The sequence below is a fragment of the Hibiscus syriacus genome, unplaced genomic scaffold (genome assembly GCF_006381635.1).
Source record: "Hibiscus syriacus cultivar Baekdansim isolate YM2019G1 unplaced genomic scaffold, ASM638163v2 tig00110597_pilon, whole genome shotgun sequence".
NCBI classification, from domain to species: domain Eukaryota; kingdom Viridiplantae; phylum Streptophyta; class Magnoliopsida; order Malvales; family Malvaceae; genus Hibiscus; species Hibiscus syriacus.
In genome coordinates, this window is record NW_024062795.1 from 3,487,724 (window position 1) to 3,515,231 (window position 27,508).

General features: G+C 35.1%; 2 protein-coding genes across 4 annotated transcripts; both read left to right on the forward strand.

Moving 5' to 3' along the window:
• Positions 1-7,915: 7,915 nt before the first annotated feature.
• LOC120134536 (RNA-binding protein 28-like) lies at positions 7,916-13,978 on the forward strand. Of its 2 annotated transcripts, none has more exons than XM_039150964.1 (18): positions 7,916-8,062; positions 8,166-8,226; positions 8,309-8,345; positions 8,502-8,632; positions 8,704-8,784; positions 8,877-8,955; positions 9,209-9,342; positions 9,822-9,961; positions 10,114-10,164; positions 10,270-10,352; positions 10,441-10,495; positions 10,584-10,698; positions 11,291-11,795; positions 11,879-12,092; positions 12,181-12,251; positions 12,608-12,776; positions 12,901-13,030; positions 13,190-13,978. In XM_039150964.1, exons 1-18 carry the CDS (start codon positions 7,964-7,966, stop codon positions 13,897-13,899), a joined length of 2,865 nt encoding a protein of 954 aa, XP_039006895.1. In that variant the 5' UTR covers positions 7,916-7,963; the 3' UTR covers positions 13,900-13,978. The 2 variants fall into 2 exon arrangements, with proteins under 2 accessions (XP_039006895.1, XP_039006896.1); XM_039150965.1 differs by having other exon boundaries at positions 9,834-9,961.
• Positions 13,979-23,961: 9,983 nt separating this feature from the next.
• Positions 23,962-26,955, forward strand: LOC120134540 (chromatin remodeling protein SHL-like). Of its 2 annotated transcripts, XM_039150969.1 has the most exons (5): positions 23,968-24,207; positions 24,307-24,652; positions 25,306-25,374; positions 26,238-26,373; positions 26,597-26,955. In XM_039150969.1, the coding sequence occupies exons 1-5, from the start codon at positions 24,135-24,137 to the stop codon at positions 26,621-26,623; spliced, it is 651 nt and encodes a 216-aa protein (XP_039006900.1). In that variant the 5' UTR covers positions 23,968-24,134; the 3' UTR covers positions 26,624-26,955. The 2 variants fall into 2 exon arrangements, with proteins under 2 accessions (XP_039006899.1, XP_039006900.1); XM_039150968.1 differs by lacking the exon at positions 26,597-26,955 and having other exon boundaries at positions 23,962-24,207; positions 26,238-26,574.
• The last annotated feature ends 553 nt before the right edge of the window (positions 26,956-27,508 follow it).

The window sequence follows — 27,508 nt, forward strand, 5'->3', positions numbered from 1 at the left end:
GGATATTCGAGGCTTTCCCCAGCATGCGTACATATGCAATAAAAACGTCAAATGATATTCCCAGGGCTATTTCCTGGAAGAGGAAAACTCTGTTGGATTGGGAAGACTTAATACCATATGCCACAATAAATAATGTAAGTTAACACAAATACTTTCATATAATATATAAACAAGTTATTAATAGTAGACGTTTAACTTTGTTTGAGTTTTTATATTTTAGGAGGCCAACATTCCATTACAAAGACTGACACCCACGGAGGAAGAGCTTGCCACTGATTGGTGGCAAGCTAGTCAGAATTTTTTTGATGGCACGGATGATGAGCAGCATCCACTTCCTCCAATTCGAGAGCCATCACCTCACCTAGAGCCATCACCCGATCGACCCGACTATACATCTCTAGAACGAGAGCCATCACCTATCCCGTCACATCATCGAGCCTCTTCTCCACCATCACCTCATGATAGGCGACCGGCAAAGATGCCACGACTCCTATCTCCCTGTTCTCCACCTCCACCTCAACGGGATGAGTCAAGGGAGTTACGTGATGAGGTCAATGCCTTGCGTGAGGAGATCGGTACTCTACGCGATAACGATGGTGCATGGCGTGTGGAGGTGTCAACTTTACGTGGTGAGGTTGCCGCTCTACGTGAGATGATAGTATCGTTGCAGAATGAGGTTCATACTCTACGCAACGAGGTAAGTTTAAGATTTTCCATATTTAACTTAATGATAAATTTACTCGTAATTTCACTTAGATTAGCCATTTCACTTAGATTGCTTAGTAAATTTGTTCGGTTGCTGCCAATTCTGCTAAACTGTGTATTTTTAACACTGTGAAATAGTATTTGTCTTTGTTTTGTCTTTTGGTTGAAAGTAAATTTGTTCGGTTGCTGCCAATTCTGCTAAACTGTGTATTCTTTAACACTGTGAAATATATTTGTCTTTGTTTTGTCTTTTGGTTGAAAGTAAATTTGTTCGGTTGCTGCCAATTCTGCTAAACTGTGTATTCTTTAACACTGTGAAATAGTATTTGTCTCTGTTTTGTCTTTTGGTTGAAAGTAAATTTGTTCGGTTGCTGCCAATTCTGCTAAACTGTGTATTCTTTAACACTGTGAAATAGTATTTGTCTTTGTTTTGTCTTTTGGTTGAAAGTAAATTTGTTCGGTTGCTGCCAATTCTGCTAAACTGTGTATTCTTTAACACTGTGAAATAGTATTTGTCTTTGTTTTGTCTTTTGGTTGAAAGTAATTTATCCATTCAAGTTTCAATTTGCAGAAGAAGAAATAGTTTACTTTCGCAACACGAAACTTAAAATCGCAACGCGAAACCAAAATCGCAACGCGAAATGAAAATCGCAACGACAGAATCGCAATGCGAAATGAAAATCGCAACGACAAGATCGCAACGCGAAACCAAAATCGCATTGCGATTTTCATTTCGCGTTGCGATTCTTTCGTTGCGATTTTCATTTCGCATTGCGATTCTGTCGTTGCGATTTTCATTTCGCGTTGCGATTTTGGTTTCGCGTTGCGATTTTAAGTTTCGTGTTGCGAAAGTAAACTATTTCTTCTTCTGCAAATTGAAACTTGAATGGATTGCATTACTTCAACCAATAGACAAATCAAATACTAACTTCAGGGTATTAGTTTGAAACATATTTTTCTTTGTTATCTGATGCATTTTGTGAACTATGATAGAATAATGACTTGGGTGAATACAATGCAAGTTTGAAACATATTTGTCTTTGTTTTCACTGTTTAAATATCATGTCTGTTTATTTACTGATTTTTGTATTTAATTATTTAGCGGCCCGATAGAGTGGATGCTTTACGTCGGGTTATGCTTGCACGACGGAGTTCACGCATCAGACAGCGTGCACGTGCTATTAAGTCTCCGTACACCCCAATAGTGCGAAGACACCGCAAGAAGAAGCCCGACTCGCCTGTCATCCCTCAAGAGTCCACTCCTATCGTTGAAGAGGCCCCCCATATCATTCCTCGAGAGTCCCCTCCCACCGTTCAAGAGGCAACTGTCATCGTTGAAGAGGTCCCTCCCACCATTCCAGAGCCCGATTCACATGGGGTAATATATCGAAGTATTGAGAAACCCCCACCGTTCCGGACATGATGGATGAGAGTTGGCTCTCGTATGAGTTACCGGCCATTACCATACCGGTATCTGAAGAGGAGAGGGAACAACTACCGGACACAATTTGGATAACACCCTTTGGGCTAAGACCGCAGTTGATTTTTATCTACATGAGCGGAGCAAGGGGTGTTTCACTGACATATGCAAGCTCACCGATGATATCTTTTTGTTGCTTGAACGGCCTTGGTGGGGCGTATTATTAGGGGTCGAAGACAATGGCTATTTCGATGGGGGGTAAGTCTTATATTTTTCTTATATTTCAATTTGATTAATTTTTTTTTTAAATTTATGTAAGTCACTAATATATGTCTTTTTTTGTAAAACAGCATATCGATGCGTGGGTGACACGTCTTCTAATAATAAGAAAACTTAAGAAAAATAAAAATATACGATATACAATAATGCCGACGTCTTTTCACGCCGTTCACTTGAAGAATGCACGAGATGAATCATTTGATTTGGGCAATGGACAAACTAAACTTTATCCTGCATGGTGGGAGGTCGATAAGGTTAGTATTTATTTTAGATTGAGTTTAAAGGTTTTATGAAATAAGTGCGCAAATGAATGAATTATTACTTATGATTGCAGGTGTTTATCCCTGTTTTGGAACGTAAACATTGGATTCTCGTCGAGCTTCAGCTCCCATCCCTTAAGACAATAGTGTATGACAGCATGATAAATTACATATCATTGGCTGATTTAAGAGATGTTATTAAGGGATGGAGCTCTCATTTGGCTAAATTCTTGGATGCGATCAATTATTGGACTCGTTCTGGAAACAAGAAGCCAAAGAAGCTCAATATTACAGTTATTAGAGACGAGACCGCGCCACAACAAACGAGCGGAGCCAGAGGAGATTGTGGTCCTCTCGTATGCTTGGCGTTGGAGCGTTTGACGACGGGAAGCATCAAGTATCTACCTCCCACCGATAGAGATAAAGCTGCAGTAGGCTTGTGGTTTCGGCATTATATGGCTAAATCGATATATACGAGACGCTGCCTACCTGCATCCGCGTTATAAAAATGTCCATAAACAATTGGTAAGTTTATATACTTATAAATGAAAATGTTTGGTTAAGTAATTAGAATTCAATAATTTGCGTAGAAAGTGTTGTTTGAACAAATGTTTGGTTTCTGCAGGTTAATCTCAGAAGTGAACTGCGTGAAAATGATGTCGAGCTGCAAAAGTTGATTCAATAGTTTAATTGATTGTTTTTTGATTGTTTAATTGATTTGTAAAAGTTGATTCAATTTTTGATTGTTTAATTGATTTGTAAAAGATGATTTGTAAAAGTTGATTTGTGTAATTGATGCGAACATAATTCTTATTCTTATTTGTGCTTGTTTAATTGATTGAAATGTAATGGTTGATTTTGTTGATTTCAATCTGCATTATGTTGAAGGCAAAAATGACTATCGCAATGCGAAATGAAAATCGCAATGCGAAATGAAAATCGCAACGAGAGAATCGCAATGCGAAATGAAAATCGCAATGCGGAAATGAAAATCGCAATGCGTTTATAATTTCGCATTGCGATTATCTCGTTGCGATTTTCATTTCGCATTGCGATTTTCATTTCGCATTGCGATTCTTTCGTTGCGATTTTCATTTCGCATTGCGATTTTCATTTCGCATTGCGATTTTCATTTCGTATTGCGATTTTAATTTCGCATTGCGATTATGTCTGTTCGATTTTCATTTCGCATTGCGATTTTCATTTCGCATTGCGATTCTCTCGTTGCGATTTTCATTTCGCATTGCGATTTTCATTTCGCATTGCGATTCTCACGTTGCGATTTTCATTTCCGCATTGCGATTTTCATGTTGGGATTTTCATTTCGCGTTGCGATTGTATTTTCCGTGTTGCGATAGTCAAATGCATGCCTAATAGTGATAACAACTGAATAACAAGAGTTGGTTAAGTCAAAATGGTTGGCCTGAGTCATTAATTCAACTGAAAATGTTAAAAGTTCACACATAAAATCCACATAATACAACGTTTGCATATGAGCTTTTGATGGCAACGTTTACATAATACACATAAAATGTTAAATGTTAAAACGTTTACATAATACAACTGAATAACAACGTTTACATAATACAAAGTTCACACCATATGAGCTTTGGATTTTGATGAGGATCCATATTTTGGTAGAGGAAAAGATGATTTTGATGGCACTGGTGATCCACATGTCAACCTTGTATGACCACTTTCCTTGCACCGACTACATGTCGATCTCTTCTTCTCTTCACCCTTAGACGGTATACGATCGTGACTTTTTGGTCGGCCAGGTAGCCTTCTGTCCATGGCTGGTGGCAAAACTGTTTGTAAGTCATCTGGTATGTCCCACTCAGAAGGATGTGGAATAGGGTAGACAATCTCGGCATAAGTCTGTCGATAAACTTCTGTAGTGTAGCAATCCATAGCGTATGCGCTTGAATCATCTTGGTTTAAATGAAGAGCAACTTTTATAACATGGCCACACGGATAACCAGATGTTTGCCATTTCATACAACTACACGTCTTTGCATTTAGATCGACTAGCCCATTTAAGTTATTATCCAGTACTTGAAACAAAGTGTTTGAACATGGTTCAACTCTCCATGACGTTGACTTCACAACACGTTTCGTTATCTTTTTTTCAGTCCATGGTGTAACACGATGTTCCAATGTTCCTGTAAATTTAAATAAACAATACTTAGTAAAATATATAAATATGATAAGTTACGAATTCAAAGAAATAATACCTGCATGGTTTCTTTTCTTGTAGTACCACTGTTGAATAGAGGCTCGAAAAAACTCCATTAACATAGTAATGGGTAATTTCCGGGAATGACGACTTAGAGCGTTGATTGATTCTGCACTATTAGACGTCATGAAACCATATCTTGCTCCAAGTTGATGTACTCTTGACCATCTTTCAAACCCGACATCTTCTAGTGTTTGAGCACACTGAGGCAAAACACGTCTTAAACAATTTATATGCTTATTGAAATCCACTTCCCGATAAGCTTTTACAGCCTTCCAGTATGTCCATTTGTGCTTTTTTATACCAGCAGACCTTGATTTTAGATTTCTATACAAATGAACACCACAAAGTCCATGAAACCATCTGGGAAACACCTTCTAACAGCGTTGTCAATTGAGTTTGCCCTATCGGATATGATTGTCAGATTGCTAATAGGACCTATGCAATCCCTAAGATGCCCCATAAACCATGTCCATGAATCAGAGGTTTCAGATTTGCCAACCCCGTAAGCTATTGGCAATATCCCATTGTTAGCATCCATGGCTACTGCTAATAAGTTTACTCCAAGGTATCGACCTTTCAAATGTGCTCCGTCAACTATAATAACTGGGCGCATGCAAGTAATAAACGAACGAATCTACAAAATAATATACACAAGAAATATAATCATTTAAATGTGAAATGCATGTAACTAACAAAAATGAGTCAACAAAATTATATTGATTTACTAACCGTAGCACCAATGGCGATAAACAGCAACTCAAAGCGTCCATCTCTATCTGTTTTGATATGAGTTACCGACCCAGGATTTTTCAGCTTTAAATTGTGACAATAAGCCGGCAGTTGGGCAAACGATGCTTCTGGCGACCCCCTCAACAATTCCAAGGCATAACATTTGGCTCTCCAAGCTTGAGAATATGATATACTAATCTTGAACCGAGCATTCATGTCAGTCATAATTTCATGTCCCCGATATACCCTGCCATTCAAAAACATTAACTCAGCCAGAAAACCACCCAACACCTTTTTGTTTGCCTGTCTATGGTGAGGAAAAACTTGGGTTCTTGAACATGTATGTTTATCAATAAAAGTCCTAACTTGAAACATTTTGCAATCTTTTATTCTCTTTGCAATCATACGCCACGTACAGTTTTTGTCAATCATACACCTTGTTTCGAAACGATCTTTGCTTGATTTGTTAACTTTTAGTTGATAGCCATCTTCCACACATTTCGTATATAAAGCTATCTTCAAGTCTTCCTTTGTATCAAAACAATCATCTTTCTTGATACGAAAACTTTTGTGTAACAATCAACTGCTTTCTTTATCAACTCTTCTTCCGGTATCTGAAGTAATTCTGGCATATTCCAGTTATACGCCCGTGGCATTTTCTTTTCTTCGGGGACTTTTTCTTCTTCTTTTTCTTCTTCAGGATTATATGAATTACAGAATGGATGTTCAACATGTTCATTCACAGTCGTAACTTCCTCCTCATTATCATCAACATTACATTCTTCGGCAACGGCTGTTTCATCATCAAAATTCGGGTATTGACCAATATCAATATCATTACACGCATGGTCTGTTTCTTCTTCTGAAACATCATCAAAATCCGTGTATTGACCAATATCAAAGTCCGGATATTGACCAAGACCAAATTTCGAATACTGACTAGTACTCACAATTTTTTCTGTTGGCTCATCATCGTCTAACTGGTCAATACGAAAACCGGAATTTGGTGCTGAAAGTTGATTGGGATTTGGATTAGAGAAAGGTTGTGGGTTTTGAGAAAAACTTAGTTGATTACTACCCGCTACTGACCCAACAATACTACTTCTAGGTTCAACAACATACAATGTAACATCATCTTGTGAAACACTAATGTAAGCAATGAATCGTTCAACATCTTCATTGTCGGTTAACAAATAAACTTTACCATTTCTCTGATAAGATAGCCTAAATCCACTTAGGGGCTCTAAATTCAATTTATTTGAAACACGTAGCATTAGAGTTTCATAAGTTAACTTTTGTAAAGACAATTTTAGTTGAAGATTTATGGGTAAAGGCATATATTGTAAAACACCATTAACATTATCCCATGACCCTCCAAAACACAAATCTATCCAAACATGATCAACATTAGATGATTTCATGGTTGTAACTAAACAAACGAGATGCGAAACTAAGACCTGTTGCCGGATGGGGAAGGATGTCGTTGGATATAGGAACGGATGTCGCCGGAGAGAGTGATAGATGGAGATGGAATGAGTTGCGATTTAGGGATTTAGTTTATGATTTCAGTGTTATATACCCAAAATTTCAGTGTTGTGATTTACAGATTCTCGTTGCGATTTACGGATTATCGTTGCGATTTACAGATTCTCGTTGCGATTTACGGATTATCGTTGCGATTTACGGATACGCGTTGCGATTTACGGATTATCGTTGCGATTTACGGATACGCGTTGCGATTTACGGATACGCATTGCGATTTACGGATACGCGTTGCGATTTACGGATACACGTTGCGGTTTACGGATACGCGTTGCGATTTACGGATACGCGTTGCGATATACGGATACGCATTGCGATTTACCCATACGCGTTGCGATTTACCCATACGCGTTGCGATTTACGGATACACGTTGCGATTTACGGATACGCGTTGCGATTTATGTGTTCGCGTTGCGATTTTCATATTCGCGTTGCGATTATGGAAAATCGCAATGCGAATTTGTACTATCGCATCGCGATTTTCAAGAATCGCGTTGCGATTCTGGAAACTGATTTGCGATTCTGGGGATCGCGTTGCGATTTTTATTTCGCGTTGCGATTTTGTTGGTCATTTTGGCAAATCCAAAAAAAGTTGGTTAAAATCGTATATTATAACTTTTTTTTGGTCACTGAGGCGATTTTCTCATCTAATTTTCATTTCAGACGCTTTTTGACCCGACCCGGATAAAATTGTAAACCCCGCACGCTTGTTACTTAGAGGAGAGGCTTACTGGATTTAGGTTGGAGAGTTTTTATTCCACTTCCCTTCGGCAGCCAGAGCGTACATCAATGGGGAAAAACAAGAGATCCGAGGAAAGACTCGAATCGGAACACTCACCTTCCACTGTCATCGTCACGAACTTGCCTTACTCTTTTACCAACTCTCTGGTATTTCCTTCTGGAAATTTAGCTCCACAACCATGTCTTAATAATGTTCATGTTTGTATATATAGAAATTTATGGTAGTAAAAGAGGAATATATTTTGTCCAGCTTGAAGAAACATTTAGCGATGTTGGTCCAATCAGGCGTTGCTTCATGGTTACGAAAAAGGGTACGATTTTGTTTTATTCTTTCATTATGATGTTAATAGTTGGTTCAGAAGTATACTGATATGTTCTTTATATTGTTCATAGGGTCAACTGAGCATCGTGGTTTCGCTTTTGTTCAATTGTAAGTTAATTGATGTTCAATTTTATCATTTTGTGGTGTTATTTTGTGTTGTTTTGGAACTTTAGAGCTTATGTTTGTGCTGAATCTTCTTGCTTCGTTTGGAGTTTAACTTCCTTTTTTTCGTTTTTTCTGCGTGTTTGCATCTCTTTTCGATAGTGCTGTTGCTGAAGATGCTAACTGTGCTATCGATCTGAAGAATGGTTATTCTGTTGGAGGTCGGAAAATTGGAGTTAAACATGCAATGCACCGTTCTCCATTGGAGCAACGACGGTCAAAGGCAACCCAAGGTTTTTTTTTTCAGAATAATTCTTGAATTGGATGCATATGTTATCTGTACTCTACTTACTGGCTGTCTCAGATGATGCGACTAAGTCAAAGAACGACAACGATGGTCTTACCTCAACTGTAGAAGAGCATGGTTCAGGCCAGCCGAAACTAGGTTACTAAAACTCTTGTATTAATCAGCTACGGTCATTTGTTTTTTATTCTCATTAGTGTCTTTTTTTTGTTGATGTTTGAATGCAAATATAGAGAAACCTGTGCAACCAAGAAAGCCAGCAACACTTAGTTCTGATGTAGCTGATAAAGAGAATTGTTCAGAGAAGCAGAGGTACTGAATTTGCTCGCAAATTTTGTAAATTTGGAATTAGATATGGACGTTTGAACATCATCATGGAGTTCTTCAAAGTTTCACCCATATCTTCTTTTTCCTTATAATATTAAGAACATGTTTACTTTTATGCCTGTTTAGTTTAATTCTTTTTTATCTAAATACACTTTTTGGTTTTTACTTGAAAAATATGATGTTCACTGCTTGACACATCAAGGAACGGCTTCTCTTTTCTTTTCTCTATGTTATGAAGGGTTGCTAGGACTGTTATATTTGGTGGTCTTCGTAATGCTGAGATGGCGGAAGATGTTCACCGACGTGCAAAGGAGATTGGCACTGTCTGTGCAGTAAGTTACCCTCTTCCAAAAGAAGAGCTTGAACAACATGGTAAGCAACAAGGTGTTCTTTGCTACAATTTAGTCAAATTATTCATTTTACCCCCTACAAAACCAGAAATAGGGAAAGCTCAGAAATAGAGTAATGTTAAATTTGACGAGCTCCTTGGATAATTTGATAGGGAACTGGAAAATTTCCTACTCTCTACATTGTTAGTAGGCATATTACTAGTTGAAATGGTTTATGATATAAGCAGGCTGGTTGTGACATCGGTTGTACTACACGCTTGCCATTTGTATGTGTATTGACCATTGTTGTAATGCCTCTCTGTGCATACTTTATATCCATTCGTCAAGAATCTATAATATTGCATTATCATGGTGCTTCCAATTTTTTGAGTAGTTGTACTTTGTTCAAAGTTATGACATTTGGTTTCTGAATTGAAATTGACTGATAATTCAAGTCTTTATTTGAGGATTACTTTAATTGTTGCGGAATAATTGCAAGCCATAAAATTAAAAATTCATTAGGTCTTTCACAAGATGGATGCAAAATGGACGCTTCAGCTGTGCTTTTCACAAGTGTCAAATTGGCTCATACTGCTGTGGCAATGTTGCACCAAAAAGAGATACATGGAAGCATTATTTGGGCACGCCAGCTGGGTGGTGAGGTAAAGTAACCATAGCAAAGCTGTTATGTTTTTATTTGTTTATATATAAATGATTGATTGATGATATTATTTATGTTGATCATTTTTTAGTTCATACTTTTTACTATTTATATCTGAGATATAATTATTTCTTTTTGGTACTTGTGACCTAGGGTTCTAAAACTCAAAAGTGGAAGCTAATTATCAGAAATCTTCCTTTCAAGGTTGCTTGATGCTAACAGTGTATTATGATTATCCCTATAATTGATTTTGCTGCCTGCAACCCAAAATCCTTTACTTCTAAAGTAGTTTATTCAACATTGTTGCAGGTTAAATTAAGTGAGATAAAGGACATGTTTTCAGCAGCAGGGTTTGTCTGGGATATCTTTATTCCACATAATTCTGAAACGGGGTATCTTCGCTTCATAGAAAATCATTTAAATTTGTCAATTAATTTTTTTTTTCTTTCATATTCACATAATGGTCCCCCCCTTTTCCAGGTTATCCAAGGGTTTTGCTTTTGTCAAATTCACTTCTAAACAGGACGCAGAAAATGTACTGCTTCTGGTTTATCCTTTTGTCCTAGATGTGAAGCTTTAGAGATTTTTTCTGATACATGTTTTAATTTCTTTTTCATTTTCAGGCCATTCAAAAGTTCAATGGGAATTTTTTTTGTAAAAGACCTATAGCTGTTGATTGGGCTGTTCCGAAGAAACTTTACAGTGCCAATGCTAATTCTGCTGTTGCTTCAGATGATGGTTTGTGTCTTTAACCAAGTTTTGTCTACTCATCAAAGATGTGTATCTTGTTTCTTCTGAGCCATTGGCTGTTTCACCCTGAGCTGAATGAGTGGCCTTAACCTTATGCATCAATCATCCATATCAATTATCAAATAAAGAAGCTATTTCTTATGTTTATAGTAGTCGAGAAGATAACCACATGTGATTAGAGATTTCTCGAAAAGTATTGAAATAGTGTCTTAACTTTTCTAGGAAGTTAACTGCATGCTTGCAATAAGTTTATTCTGCCATGTATGCTTTTATTACAGTTTCTTAATCAGGTAATGTATATTTCTGTTTTTGTATCACATGCAAGCAAGCGCACACACAAGCACGGTATACACAGTAGCAATATTTTATATATTTATGTTTAGCATGTAGTGATGTTCCTCGTATATATGTTATGCCTTTTGCTTCATGGCAATTGATGTGTTTTATTTCACCTCTTCTCATCTGTACTTGGCTTTTTATATGTCTTGTCATTTTCTTGATAAATTCTTTTGTAAAGTTTTTATGTTTTTACATTTAAAGTTTGCAATAGGATATCTATCTCAGTGGTATGGCTTTACAGGGCATCTCAATAAAAGAGACAAGGAAAGTGATACAGATAGTAGTAGCTTCGATATAGAAGATGAAGGTGTGGATAATGATAGTGATGATGGTATTGCTTCAAATGACTCGAGTATGTTGGAGACGGAAAGGACAACAATGGCAGTGGATTTTGATAAGGAAGTAGACATTGCAAGAAAAGTGCTGAATAACTTGGTGACATCCTCTTCTAAAGATTCTCTTCATCTCCAAGATGATGCTGTTCTGCCCAACGGGGAATACAATATGAATGTAGATGAAAACATTAAAGTGCAAGATAAGTTACCCGTTGAATCTGCAATAGAGTCAGATATGATTAAACCTGATAAATCTGGTAAAAAAATAGAAATGGATGGTGAAGATGATTTGGAGAGAACAATTTTCATAAGCAACCTTCCATTTGACATTGACAAAAAAGAAGTGAAAGAAAGGTTTTCTGCATTTGGGGAATTGCAGTCCTTTATTCCAGTCCTCCATCCAGTTACCAAGTAGTGACTCTAAATAGTTTGAAATTTACTTTCGTACCCTTTTAAATTAGTGTATACTTATTGTTCTTTTGCTCCCCTGACAGACGACCGAGAGGAACTGGTTTTCTTAAGTTTAAAACAATAGATGCTGCTGTTGCAGCAGTTTCAGCAGCAAATGCTGTATCTGGCTTGGGTATTTTTCTTAAAGGTAGGCAACTCAAAGTGTTGAAGGCTTTGGATCGAAAATCAGCACACAATAAAGAATTGGAGAAGGCCAAAGCTGATGAACATGACCAGCGTAACCTTTACTTGGCAAAGGTTGCTTTGCTTAACAATTAATTGAATTTCCATTAATTTACTGTGTTTGTAGTATAGTTTTGTCATTCTCATTTATATGTCCAAGTAGGAAGGACTTATAGTTGAGGGGACTCCAGCTGCTAAAGATGTTTCAGCCAGTGATATGGAAAAACGCAAAACGTAAGGGTTTCTTTTATTTGTTTCCCCTGATCTTAATAAGTTGAATACCGACACAAATTTCTTCTGCCTATCTGCTGCACAATGCAAATAGATGCTATTATCTTGACTGCTTAGTAGTTGAAAAATCATTGGTTTGACCAGGAATGATTTAAATGGATAGTGAAAATAAAATAGCAGTAAGCATAAAGTCGGGTAGATATTTTCTGAATGTTTCACATTTAATCTTATTATTTGAAAAAGAATGTCCGAGTATGTTGAGAAATCCTTGTCTTAGCTTTAACTTTCGAAAGCAACTTGATAAAATAGTTCTTGATGGTCCTCCTGATTCTCTTGTGAAATTTCTGGATGCCCTGCAGGTTGCATGAAAAAAAGATGACCAAGCTTCAATCTCCGAATTTCCATGTTTCAAGGACAAGAATTGTTATATATAATTTGCCAAAGTCAATGAAAGAAAATGAATTGAAGCAACTTTGTATCGATGCAGTTACCTCTCGAGCTACAAAGCAAATACCCGTAATACGACAGGTTAGATAAAGTTGTTAATCTGTTACTCTAGGTTATTTTTTATTTAATTATTTACTATAGTTGTCTGCAGATATAGTGTACTAGTTTTAGTCTTAAATCCGATATTCCTCGTGCTGTCAAGCAGATTAAGTTCTTGAAAACGGTCAAGAAGGGAAAGATTGTTGTTAAAAATCAGTCACGCGGGGTTGCCTTTGTTGAGTTTACAGAACATCAGCACGCACTTGTGGCCCTGAGGGTTCTTAACAATAATCCAGGTAATGCCCATCTTGTTATATTATCTCATTTATATGATGGCTGTAATTTAAATGCTATATTTGCCATTCCTTTATCAAAATCTTCCAAGGGGAAAAGGTTGCTCAACTATATTGTTCCTTTTCGATTTATATTGTAAAATTGACTCCGGTTGTTTGCAGAAACTTTTGGTCCTGAACATCGTCCGATAGTGGAGTTTGCCGTTGATAATGTGCAGACAATGAAGCTGAGGAAAGCAAAGTTACTAGCTCAGCGGCAAGATGGTAGTGACAATTTGAACAATGCACAGCAAAATGTAAAATCACAGTCATTTGTAGATCGTCCTAACAAATCCGGAAAACGGAAATCTAGAGACGAGTTAAGGACAGGGAAACATTCGGCGTTGAAGAAGGCTGAGATGGAAAACACAGTTTCCACTGGAGAAGGCCAAACTAGTAAGAAGCCAAAGCATAAACCTACTGGTGAAAAGCTAAAATCATCTTTGAAAGAAAACTTGGAAGGCTCCAATCAAAAGTTGAAAGGATCAAATCATAAACCCAAGGACCACAAAGCCGGCCGAAAGCTTGCTGTTGGAAGTTCCGAAAAGGTTGAAACAAATGTTAATCATACCCACAAATCAAAGTCGAAGGAGGCAGAAGCAGTTCCACAGCCGAAAGAGAGAACACAAGAAGGAAAGGCAAAGCGGGAGGAGGGAGAGACGAATTCGAAAAGAAAAAGGCCAAGAAGGAATAAAGATCCATCGGGGAGAGATGTGTTAGACAAACTTGATATGCTAATCGAACAATACAGATCTAAGTTCTCACAGCCAAAATCAGCACCCGAGGCCGAGAAACAAGGTTCTAAGAAGCTTAGAAGGTGGTTTCAAGCTTAATCCCATTAGCAGATTATATAACCAGTTTTGTAGCATATATTATCATATCCATCTTTTAGAAACAAGATGAGAATGTGCACTTTGTAGCAGTTTCATGATACTGTTGAAATATTTTCCATGTGAAAACATGTTATAGAGTTGTTTGTTCCGGAAACTGTTTTTCTCTTGAAATATATCCTCTTAAATGCCTGAAACGGCTAGGTCTTGAAAAAAGTAGCAGCTAAATAAATGTGTGCGGACAACTCAGTGAGCTGCACTTGGCCAAACCAGCTGCTCCTCATCCCTACATATTTTAGGGTTGGTAATAATTAAAAATGAATTTAAATATTTTGACGGATTCAGATATTTTAATTATCATTTTAAAAAACATTATGTATCTTCAAAATTCAAGTGGCTATGATGCTTAATGGCATGTCTATGTCTATCCCAAAAAGAAAAGAAAGATGAAGGTGACATACGCATTATGTCAAATGGGACTTGATACAGAGTAGGCCATTTCCCATTTCTACTAGATCATTGTATATGAGATTTTTACGCTTTTAGACTTTAGGGGCTGCAAATTTCCCAGCTTTTATTTTTCTTCCACATGTGTAATCCGTGGTCTCCCCATTACTTTCTCCCCAAGAATTACCTTGAATTGACTCTGCAATTTTATTTTTGAGGAAAGAACAGTTTCATTTAAATTTATAACATGATAAAAAATATATATATAAAATGTAATATCAATTACATTTGTTATAACATACTGTTATTAGAATTAACTGTTAAGGATGATCGGTCAAACTTATTATCATGTCAGGGTAAGACCAAACAAGAAATCAAGAGTAAAGGTAGAATTTATGTTTAGGGGGCATAGATTCGAATTATTAATTTGGGGATCCGGGTGTAATTTTATAATTATACTAAATTACAATGTTCACTAATTTTAAAGGATTACACATTTTTTTTGTAGAGGGGGCGAAGTCTCTGTCAGTCCATTGGCTATCATCTTTTGTCTTAAATTATTTTTGTCCTATTTTACCCTAAATTACTTTTTTGTTCTAATTTACTCTAAAAATTTTCGATACTCAATAATAAAGTATTAATTTGTTACATGTTATATTTTTATTACTCGTTTTTCTTATTTTAAGAAAATAATAGTACGGAAATACTAATTTAAGAGGTAAACTGAGATAAAAATATTTGAAGTAGAAAGTGAAACAAATGATTTTTAAAGACTAAAATGTGAATTAAATATTTTAAAAATATTTTTTTATTAATCCAAGGTAAGTATAAGGTAAATATATGTTTAATGATAATCATCAATCATTTGATGTTGAACGCTCACATTCCTAATATTCATAGTACTCGAATATGAGATTTCAAGAAATAACAACAATATCTTTACTACCGTAAACGTTTGATTCATGCATTTGAAAATATTAAAAGAAACTTAAGGGTGGGGTTAGAACTTAGAAGAATTCAAAGACAACTAAGGTTATTATGTGACCCACGTTTTCTTTGTAAAATATTTTAAAATTTATAAAAGCAATATAATGTAATAGAAGAAACAAATAAAAATTTGTTTCACTCTATATATTTATTACTTTCCTTATCTGATATTGCTTTCCAATAAAGGCATCCACAGCACGATGTTTTTATATATTTATGTTTAGCATGTAGTGGTGTTCCTCGTATGTATGCTATGCCTTTTGCTTCATGGTAATTGATGTGTTTTATTTCACCTCTTCTCATCTGTACTTGGCTTTTTACGTCTTGTCATTTTCTTGATAAATTCTTTAGTAAAGTTTTCATCTTTTACATTTAAAGTTTGCAGTAGGATATCTATCTCACTACTATTTGCAGGGCATCTCAATAAAAGAGACAAGGAAAGTGATACTGATAGTAGTGGCATCGATATGGAAGATAAAGGTGGGGATAATGATAGTGATGTTGGTATTGCTTCAAATGACTCGAGTAAGTCAGAGACGGAAAGAACAACGATGGAAGTGGGTTTTGATAAGGAAGTAGACATTGCAAGAAAAGTGCTGAATAATTTGGTGACATCCTCTTCAAAAGATTCTCTGCCTCTCCAAGATGATGCTGTTCTGCCCAACGAGGAAGACAATGTGGATGAAACTGTTGAAGTGCGCGCAAGATAAGTTACCCGTTGAATCTGCAATAGAGACAGATGTGATTGAACCTGAAAAATCTGGTAAAAAAAATAGAAACGGATGGTAAAGATGAACTGGAGAAGGCCAAAGCTGAGGAACATGACCAGCGTAACCTTTACTTCGCAAAGGTTGCTTTGCTTGACAATTAACTGAATTTCCATTAATTTAATGTGTTTGTAGTATGGTTTCATCATTCTCATTTATATGACCTAGTAGGAACTAGGAAGGACTTATAGTTGAGGGAACTCCAACTGCTAAAGATGTTTCAGCTAGTGATATGGTAAAACGCAAAATTTAAGGGTTTCTTTTATTCCCCCCCCTGATATTATAAGTCGGATACCGACACAAATTTCTTCTGCTTATCTGCTGCACAAGGCAAATGGGTGCTATCATCTTGATTTAAATGGATAGTAAAAATAAAAGAACAGTAGTCATAAAGTCTGGTAAATCTTTGGTTCTGCTGATTCTCTTGCGAAATTTCTGGATGCCCTGCAGGTTGCATGAAAGAAAGATGACCAACCTTCAATCTCCGAATTTCCATGTTTCAAGGACAAGAACCGTTATATGTAATTTGCCAAAGTCCATGACTGAATATGAATTGAAGCAACTTTGTATGGATGCAGTTACCTCACGAGCTACAAAGCAAAAACCCGTAATACGGTAGGTTAGATAAAGTTGTTAATCTGTTAATTAAGTGTTATTTTTTCCCCTTTTATTCTTTTCTGTAGTTGTCTGCATATACAGATTTACCAGTCTAGCTGTCAAGTAGATTAAGTTCTTGAAAACAGTGAAGAAGGGAAAGACCGTTAAAAACCTCTTACGCGGGGTTGCCTACGTGCCTTTGTTGAGTTTACGGAACATCAGCATGCATTTGTGGCTCTGAGGGTTCTAAACAATAATCCAGGTAACGCCCATCTTGTTATATTATCTCATTTATATGATGGCCGTATTGTCCCTTTTCGATTTATAATGTAAAATTGACGCCGGTTGTTTGCATAAACTTTTGGTCCTGAGCATCGTCCAATAGTGGAGTTTTTCGTCGATAATGTGCAGGCATTGAGCCTGAGGAAAACGAAGTTACTAGCTCTGCAGCAAGATGGTAGTGACAACTTGGACAATGCACAGAAAAATGTAAAGCCACATCCATTTTGAAGATCGTCCTAACAAATCCGGAAAACGGAAATCTGGAGACGATATGAAAGGGAAACATTTCAAGTTGAAAAAGTCTGAGATGGAAAACACAGTTGCCACTGGAGAAGGCCAAGCTAGTAAGAAGCCGAAGCATAAACCGACTTGTGAAAAGCTAAAACCATGTTTGAAGCCCAAGGACCACAAAGCTGGCCGAAAGTCTGCCGTCCGAAGTTCCGAAAAGGTTGAAACAAATGTTAATCATACCCGCAAATCAAAGTCGAAAGAGGCAGAATCAGTTTCACAGCCGCATGAGAGAACACAACAAAGAAAGGAAAAGCGGGAGGAGGGAGAGACAAATTCGAAAAGAAAAAGGCCATGAAGGAATAAAGATCAATCGGGGAGAGGTGTGGTAGACAAACTCGATAGGCTAATCGAACAATACAGATCTAAGTTTTCACAGCCCAAATCAACACCCGAGGCCGAAAAACAAGGTTCTAAGAAGTTTAGAAGGTGGTTCTCCCATTAGCCAGGTTATAAGCAGTTTTGCAGCTTATATTAATGTGCACTTTGTAGCAGTTTCATGATTTTCTGTTGCAATATTCTCTATGGTGAAAACATGTTATTGAGTTGTTTGTTCTGGAAACTGCTTTTCTCTTTGAAATATACTCTTAAATTCCTCAATTTTGAAACGGCTAGGTTTTGAAAAATATTAGCAACTAAATACATGTTTATGGACAACTCAGTGATCTGCATTAGGCCAAACCAGCTGCTCCTCATCCCTACATATTTTAGGGTTGTTAATAATTAAAATGAATTTAAACATTTTACAAATTCAGATATTTTAATTATTGTTTGGAAACATTATGTATCTTCAAACTCAATGTCATGTCCATGTCTATCCCAAAAATATAATAAAAAGAAAAGGAAGAGGACTATGACATACTCATTATGTCAAATGGGATTTAATATGAAGTAGGCCATTGCCCATTTCTACTATTATCATTGTCGATGGATTCTTTTACGCTTTTAGACTTTAGGGGCTGCAAATTTCCCAGCTTTTTTCTTCTTCCCTTTTGTGGTCTCCTTCTCCCCAAGAATGACATCGAATTGACTTTGCAATTTTATTTTTTATTTTTTTTTGGAAAGAACAGTTCCATTTAAATTTATAACATGATAAGAAAATATGAAATATAATATTAATTACATTTTTTATAATATACTGTCAAATATTATCGACCAACTTGTTATATTAGGTTATTTTACAGATCAATAATAAATAAAGATAAGGTCAAACAAGAAACCAAGAGTAAAGAGTAAATGTGATTTTTTGTTGAGAGAATAAGGAGTAAAGGTAGAGTTTATGTTTAGGGTCGTAGATTCAAATTATTAATTTGGGGATCTGGGTGTAATTTTATAATTATACTAAATTAAAATTTTCATTAATTTTAAAGGATTATAAAAAGATTACACATTTTTGGATAGGGGGCAAGGTCTCTGTCAGTCCCTTGGGCATTGGCTAATTTTTTTTATATAATTATTTTGTCCTCTTTTACCCGTTAACTAATATTTTTATTCTAATTAACTCTAAAAGTTTTCGACACTCAATAATAAAATATTACTATTAAATTTATCTCTTATTAACTTTTTAAAATATAAATATTTTAAACTGTAATTATGATTATTTTAAATATTCAAATAATTAGATTTTATAAAATATATATTTAGAAACTATTTGATTAAAGATCTTTAAAATATATTTTTTATACTTTTATCAATAATAAATTTTAAATAATAACGAGTCAAAATTAAAAAAAGATTAAAAAAGTCAATAAAAACAAATTTAATGAGATAAAGGGAGTATTAATATATTACATATTATGTTTTTATTAATTAATTTTCTTATTTTAAGAAAAATAGTACAGATTTTTTTCTTTTTTTGGATAAGTAGTTTTTGCTAATATTATCTAAGAAAGCAACACAAGCTGCTACAGACAAATACATATATAAGGAAATCACAACCTAAAGAATCCTCCAATTAATGCACAAATGCATATTAATCATTTCTTTATTGTCTATACAATGTCTATACAATGTATTACAAACTCTCTCTTTTATAAACTCAATAATATCATCAACCGAGCGTCTAACACCTCTAAACTGCCTTCAATTACATTCTGCCCAAATGCAGTATAGAAAATTCGTCCAAACCAGCCTGAGGTATTGAACAATAAACGATCTCTCCTTCAATTTATCCATAGCTCACAACAGGATGACATCCCAATGCATAAGCCTATAGGACAATCTACATACTTGCATGATATTCGACCACACCTTCCTCGTGTAAGAACAATCAGAAATTAGATGGTTCATCGACTCCATAGCATTGTCATATAAACAGCATGCATCGTTTGTTTTTATCTCACACCGAACTAATCTATCTTTAGTAGGTAACTTATCCAAAATGACCATACAAGTAATGATGGAATGCTTAGGAATATACTTAGGGATCCGTATGAGCTTTATTCCATGTCACCTTGTCTTTCTAGACCTTAATATTTTACTATATACAACTACTTTTAACAAGAGATCAATTAATTCCAACTGCAAACAAAGTTCCAACTTCGTCTCTTAGTTTCAATAATTTCCTAAAAATCCAATTGAAAAAGGCTTGTAATCGGCATGCTAGAAATCCACGTTCTTTAAAAATTATCTTTCACTCAAGTTACTTATAGATATTCCTCATTCGCAAGAATGTTTTTTACGAACAACAAACTACAAGTTTTATTCTAATACAAAGACTCTTTAAATTCAATCCCCTAAGGGTGGATTTAGAAGAATAATTTAAGATGTAAACTAAGATTAAAAAAAATTATTGAAGTAACAGGTAAACAAATGATTTTAAACCTTTTAAAAATATTAAAAGAAACTTGAGGGTGGGTTAGAAGAATTTAAAGACAGCTAAGATTATTATGTGACCCACGTTTTCTTTGTAAAATATTTTTAAATTTATAAAAAATAATATAAATTCTTCAAACGATCGATATAATTGGGAAGTGTGAGTTTTTAAATTGAGAAATAAAATAGAAAACTAATCCATTAAATGTCTTGATTTTGAAAAGGGTAAACTACACAAATGTTCACAAATGTTTGAGTATATTTTTGTTTTTTCCATTGAAGTTTTAAAAGTAACAAATTAATCACAAAAGTTATCGATTTGTAACAAATCAATCCCTCTACATTAACCACCGTTAAAGTGGGTAACGAAAAGCTTACCTGGCCCATTAATCACTTATTTGGATGGTTGACCACCACGTTGGAAAGATTGACCAACACTTCAAATGAATTAAATGTATATGACATATAGAAGAGTTAAAGGTCAAATAGAAAAAGATACATACCCGGGCCAATTTTATATGCCACCGGTGGTAGTAGCCGTACTGTTAGCAATCCAACGAAGGTCAAAAGTAGTCGGAAAATTATCAGACAAACAATCTCCGATAACCATTTCAGGAATTCCTTCTAAACTCTCGAAGAAATCATCACTCACTAGTCACTGCCGTGTCAGACAACCCCTTCATTCATAGAGGTTGTTGGAAATGAACTGTCGACGGGTTTAGACAAGGAAGGTTTGCTGGAATCACCGGCGGCGATCGTTTGTGGAGTGAAAGGCTTCTGATAGGAGCTAACAACGAGTGAAATCCGGTGTGTCGGAGCAAGGTGGTTGTGTTCACCCGTGTACGTGACTATGAAACGTTGGGTGGCAAGGATTATGTTGTGCTATCGCATAAAAATTGTGATGAGAACCGGTTTGAATGGCAGAAACATTGCGATGAGAAACTCCTTGATTAACCAAGAAACAGACCACGACACAAGTGATGTTATCTGCACTGCCTCTTTGGGATGCCTCTTGCATCAGTTTCTTTGCCGCTTGTTGAGGATCATGTATTGGCTTTACCATTGCCACAACCTCCTGATGTTAAATCCCTAACTATCCTAATCTCCCATCTCAATCGATGTGCCAAGTTCACAATATTACACTACACGTATGTCATTTATTTATTTACCTTTTAATGAAAATGAGTCTTGTGATGCTATTTAAGCTTAAATATTGTGTTATCTAACTGATGTTTGTTTCTTTGTAATGTTTTGATAGGCCTTTAGAGGTAAAGATGAAATATATGCCCAAGTGAGCCTTGACCAATGAACTCTTTAAGCTTCTCTAGTGTGATATATTTCTAAAACTCTTACTAATTTTCCACAATTTTTTATTAAAAAAATCCAATCTTCTTATGACCTTCCTATATGATGTTCTCATTCTCATGGATTTTCTTTCGACAAGGAAAATGATGTCTTTGATATTCTAGACTTCGGATCGAAGCCTAGCAACCATCCAAGTGAATTTTTCTGTAAAATTTTGACTGCAAGTGATAGAAGTACACATGGTGTTTTTTTTCAATGCCATGTAGAGCAACCAAGAAACTCTTTCCTCATTTGTGAGGTTTAGTAGGTTGACCATCAAAGCATGCTCTGACGCACTAGAATTCACTCGCTGGAAGCACCCACTAGAAGCCTTTCACTCCACAAACGATCCCTGCTGATGATTCCAACAAACCTTCCTCAGCTAGATACATCGACAATTTGTCTCCGACGACCTCCGTAGATGAAGGGATTGTGACGTTGTGGTTCAAAGTACAAAGGTGGACAAAATGGAGGATTTGGTTGAAGATGAGTTTGGGATGTCTGACAAAAGGTAGTGAGTGATGATTTCTTCGAGGGTTTAGAAGGAATTGCTGAAATGATCGTGGGAGATTGTTGGTCCGGATATTTTGATTACTTGGATGATTTCTTCGAAGGTTCAAAAGGAATTCCTTGAATTAATTTCAGTAAAAAAATAAAAATTTGTTCAAACATTAGTGACCTAGTTTACCTTTTTGAAAATTAATTTTACATCAACTTATTTATGATAGTTTCTTTCGGTTTTTATTAGGAATATATCTAAAGGTTCAGATTTTAAAATATATATATATATATATATATATATATATATATATATATATATATATATATATAGAAATCCAAACACTGAACAGTTTTCTTGGATGGAGTCAAAAACAAATTTCCCAAGTCAACATTAGTACCCCACGTTATACGGCAACACGATTAAGGGTAAGCAATCAACTCAAACTCAACAGATTTTGATATGAAATGATTTAATTGGATTAATTTTAATTTATTTTTCCTTTTTTAAAAGATTTTGATTTTAATAGGTTTGAGATAAAAAAAATTGATTCTCGATCTCAGATCATATTGTAATTATCTCTAATTTGTTTAGAGATAATTATAATAAAAATTTTCTATATATTATTATATTTTTAGTTAGGTTCTTATTTTACTTAATAAAAACAATTATCATATATATATATTTAAATAGAGTCAAATATAATTTTTTTACTTAAAATGGGTCAATTTTTGAATTGGATTAAATCTTCTTAAACTTTGATCATATTAAATAAGGTAAACTACATGAATAGTTATTAATATTGGAATAAATTTTTATTTTTCCATTGAAATTTTAAAAGTGACAAACTGATTGTTAACATGATCAATTTGTAACAATATGGTCACTCCACCATCATTCCTGTTAAATTGATGATGTGATAATGTTAATAAAAATTTTAATATTTAGTTTTATCTCTGAACTACTGCTAGTATATCAAATAAGTCATTGAACAATGATTTTATAGCTAATTTACCCTAAAAACTTTCTAATTTCTAATTTTTTTCAAATACCCCACCACGTCCACTATATTTATGTAAATCACGTTTCACTCAGCACCATCAATCTAATGTGGATGGCGTGGAGTAGTCATTTTGTTACAAATCAATAACGTTAATAATCAATTTGTTACTCTTGAAACTTAAGTGAGAAAAACGATAATTTATTTAAGTATTAGTGATCATTTTTATAATTTATTTGATTAAATATAAATAAAATATTTAATTTTCAAATCAAATTCAAATAGGTAAAAGATTTAACTGACTTTAATTCTCCATCCATAATCATACATACGAACAAAGAGGACGTTAGAGTTGTTTCAAAATGTTTGATAATGAGAGAGATTTTGTAATATAGAAGGCAAATGATTTGTGCTTAACTTCATGGTTATCCAAATGGCTTCTCTTAACATGGTAATAGGTTGCTCCCATGTTATGGCCTAACATGTCTCTCCGACCTATCATTTTGTTATGCTTATTTATATATAATATAATATTCAATTTCTATTTTTGATATAATTAAATATTTAATTATTTTAACAATATAATTATATATCTATTTTAAGTGATTAAGTATTTAACATATTTTTACAATTAAGTGTATATCTTCTTGAACCGTAAACTAAAATTTACACCATACTTTTATTATCGTACTGAATAGATAATTTAAAAAAATATCGTGTGGTAACCATTAAATTCTGAAAGGTTCCAAGAAAGCTTGCGTGGCTTTATCATAAATTATTTTCTTTCCAGAAACATATACGTGGCAACAATTCAGCGAAGCAGCTCAACTTTTGTAAAAATAGTATTGGTTGCACCGGATCCTCTCTCAGTTCTCCATACGAAAAACGTCACCGTCCACAAACGCTCCACCACTCCTCCATCTTGAAAATCTTGCAAATTTTACGTGGACCCTCATCTACCCTTCCCTTTTGCCCCTTCTTAAGTCAAGATCAACGCAGATTAAACCCCTGAGCACAACTTCAGGGTACCCAATCCAAAAACACCGAAACGTACCTTCGTCCTAAAGTAAAATTAAAAAAATAAAATTTCAATTTCTGTCGGCCCGCAATCTCTCTATTGTCCTTGTGCATGCCATTGTAGTCTGTATTGTATTTTCTCTGAAGCAATTGTCGTTTAGTTTCCTTTTGTTCTGTTCTCTCTCCTTCTTCTTCCATGGCCAAAGCTAGAGTTCCGAGGAGACCTCTAGAGTCTTACACAGTCAAACACATCAACAAGACAATTAAAGGTAAACAAAAGCAAAAGAAAAAAAGTGAGAAATTTAAGGTTTAAGGTAGGTTTGTTTTTTTCTCCCTTTTTCCCTAAAACTTGTGGTGGTGATTGGCAGCTGGGGATTGCGTGCTGATGAGACCAGCGGATCAGTCAAACCCGCAATACGTGGCAAGAATCGAGCGGATCGATGCTGACGCACGTGGTGGTAATGTGAAGGTGCTTGCCAGGTGGTACTACAGGCCGGAGGAGTCGATCGGAGGGCGGAGGCAGTTCCATGGATCTAAGGAGCTCTTTTTGTCCGATCATTACGATATGCAAAGCGCGGATACCATAGAAGGAAAGTGTACGGTCCATAGTTTCAAAAGCTATACCAGGCTTGAGGCCGTCGGAAATGATGATTTCTTCTGTCGTTTCGAATATAATTCCCGCACTGGTGCTTTCAATCCTGATCGCGTTGCTGTGTATGTCTTTTTTCTTCTTTATAAATGACTGATTTCTGAGTTCACGTGTGTTTCTTTTTTTTTCTCTCTCTCTCTCTCAAAATTTATACTTCCACGGCTTAATTGGCGTTTTTGTTAATGTATTTCTAATGATATTTTCATCCGTTAATTGCTTAATTAAGATTAGGTTAGTCAATATAAGTTGATTAATGTTGACTTGAATATTAGAAAAAAATATTGTATTTTTTATGCTTAATGTTCGATTTGATTCATGTGAATAACTAGCGCCTGGATTGCTTAAATTATGCATTTTGAAGCCTTAAGATCGAAAAATTTTAGTTGTTTCATAGCTTAATACTTTGATTAATTTATGTCCAGGAAAAATATGTTAGTTTTGCCTTGTGCTTTATTCGTATAGGGTTTACTCAGATTAACAATTTCATATGGTTTCTCATGATAACACATTATTTTTCAGTGTAATTACATTAGCATAGATTCAGTGTTCCTACTTAAAATTATTGAAATTGCGTTGATCTAAATGACAGACTTATTGGATGGAACTGGTTTGATCAAGTAAACATTTTTACTCAATTTTAAATAGTGTTTTGCAACTTTGGGTTTTAGATTATACTACTTTTTTTTACCTTTTCTAGTTTGTTACTGTAATGTGACAGTTATTGCAAGTGTGAGATGCCTTACAATCCAGATGACCTAATGGTTCAGTGTGAAGGTTGCAGTGACTGGTAAGTCAGTTGCTTGTGAAGCTAGTTGTATGAAATCTGTTATCATAGATTTTTTTCAAGGACATATAAAAGTTAAATAGAGTGGCAGATAGACTATTGTTTTAGTTGTCATTTATCAGTAGGTTTTTCTTGAAGAAGATCGGAACTGGTATTATTTAGCTGCCACTTCTGACTGGTGCATAAATGGTTAAGCAAGTTCTAAAGTTTGGCCCTGTAGTGGAATTATGATCCCTTCCTCACCTTTTCTGCTATAGAAGCAGAACGTAATGTGTGTATATATTTCAGTTTGTAGACATAAAAACATAAAAGGTGAGACAAATAGTTCTCTATCATAAGGTTATGTCAAGGTGCTGGCCCTAAGCTTGACATTGTTTTGATATAAATTGCGGTTAATCATGTTGATATAAATTGTTCGATGCATGATCTTTGCTTAGGTACAGCTTTCACTTGAATGGCTCTTGGATTTATTACATTGAATTATTGGCATTGAGTTGGTAGATTTTAAATTGAAAACCCAGATTGCATTGAAGTGGGGAAATTTGGAGTCGTTGCTGAACTCTAATTTGCGTCAGTTGATGTTCGTATTTTGGGTTATTAAGACATATACACTTTGTTGAAACATGTTGATGGACAGATTCTTGTTACATTTTTCACTTCATGTAGGTTCATAGGTTGAGCTTTGTGTTTGATCCTTGTTAGGAAATTTTAGATTTCTGGAGTATTACAAGCCAGTTCTGGAAAGACATTTTTGTCTGATTTACTTTCATATCTAATTTCAAAGGTTCATTTTTATTTTACTCGAACAAAATGCAACCGATTTATCAGGCATGCTTGCCATATTCAGCATACTACTTTTGATTCAGGTTTCATCCTGCTTGTATAGAAATGACAGCGGAGGAGGCTAAAAGACTCGACCACTTCTTTTGCGAAAGCTGTTCTTCTGAAGGTCAGAACAAATTGCAGAATTCCCATTCCACTTCCAGGCCCTCGGATACAAAGGTATTCTGGCTTCCTTGCGCTTCCATCCTTTTTCCGGTACTCCTTATCAATTATTCAGCACATGGCTTATATCTATTTTGAGATTGTAGGTGCTGTTATGGGTGCCTGTTTGTTTGTATGGTTTAAGTTTCTGTTTCAACCTTGCCGGTAGTATTACCATCTTTGTTGTCAGCTGGCATGTATTACTAATCTTGAACATCATCATTAACTCATTATATTTCAGGTGGATACAAAACGACTCCGGAGGTGAAAAAGAAAAGTACATAAAACCTAGCTTTTTTTAGTCCCGACACTCGTTTTCTCACTGTTAACCATGCAGTAGGCTTGGAGCAAGGACGGTACATGTGCATTGAAATCTATAGCCTCGTAAGTTCATAATCCTCGAGTCGACATTAACTGGTTTGAAAACATATGCCCTGTAGTTTGAGGGCCAGACAGTAGAAAGTCAACATTGTGTTTGGTTGTGTGTATTAAGATGTAGGTTTCCCTTCATATCTCTCTGGTTTATATTAGGGTTGTGGATAATCAAGAACTGTTTTTGTAAATTAAAAATGGAGCCATAGATTTTCTGGGTTTTGATAGGCATATCAAGTGCTGCTCTATTGGTTATTTGGTTGTCTTGTTCGCCTGCCTATTGCATTGTTATTCGGATTCTGAATTTTTACCAACTGAATTCATATGAAGAGGAATTCACAATTCACACAATGTAAGATTTATGATTAAATATGTTTAAGATTTCTTCTAAATTTATTAAAAAAATTATTTCGTTGTCGGAACTTTCGTGCGAGAACCGAATATCCTAATCAATTAGACTACAATTAATTTGTTAATGGCTTTGAAAATAATTATAAATATAGTTAAATAAAATTAGCCGTCAAAGTTTATTTCTTTTTTTAATGCGTTTCATTTTCGTCCTTAAAATTTGACGTCTTGAGTGATTGAATTAGATTGCTGTCCAACCATCCAATTTGATGCAAATTGCTTGGTTGGTAAGTACCAAGGGAAGGTTGCATTTGGTTTATAACACAAATCGGTTCTTGAAATTTTTTTAAGCCAATTTGAATCCTGAATTTACATATTATTATAGAAAGTTCAAGAGCCAGTGTAATTAAAATTATTAAACTCAGCAACTAAT

What these genes read in the sequence shown, in the direction of transcription:
- LOC120134536 (XM_039150964.1), top strand. Translation starts at nt 7,964, where the DNA reads ATGGGGAAAAACAAGAGATCCGAGGAAAGACTCGAATCGGAACACTCA. An exon ending in TGCTGTTGCTTCAGATGATG is followed by an intron (nt 10,699 to 11,290) that starts GTTTGTGTCTTT and finishes ATGGCTTTACAG; the next exon opens with GGCATCTCAATAAAAGAGAC. An exon ending in AAATACCCGTAATACGACAG is followed by an intron (nt 12,777 to 12,900) that starts GTTAGATAAAGT and finishes GCTGTCAAGCAG; the next exon opens with ATTAAGTTCTTGAAAACGGT.
- LOC120134540 (XM_039150968.1), top strand. Translation starts at nt 24,135, where the DNA reads ATGGCCAAAGCTAGAGTTCCGAGGAGACCTCTAGAGTCTTACACAGTC. An exon ending in CATCAACAAGACAATTAAAG is followed by an intron (nt 24,208 to 24,306) that starts GTAAACAAAAGC and finishes GGTGATTGGCAG; the next exon opens with CTGGGGATTGCGTGCTGATG. An exon ending in TGTGAAGGTTGCAGTGACTG is followed by an intron (nt 25,375 to 26,237) that starts GTAAGTCAGTTG and finishes CTTTTGATTCAG; the next exon opens with GTTTCATCCTGCTTGTATAG.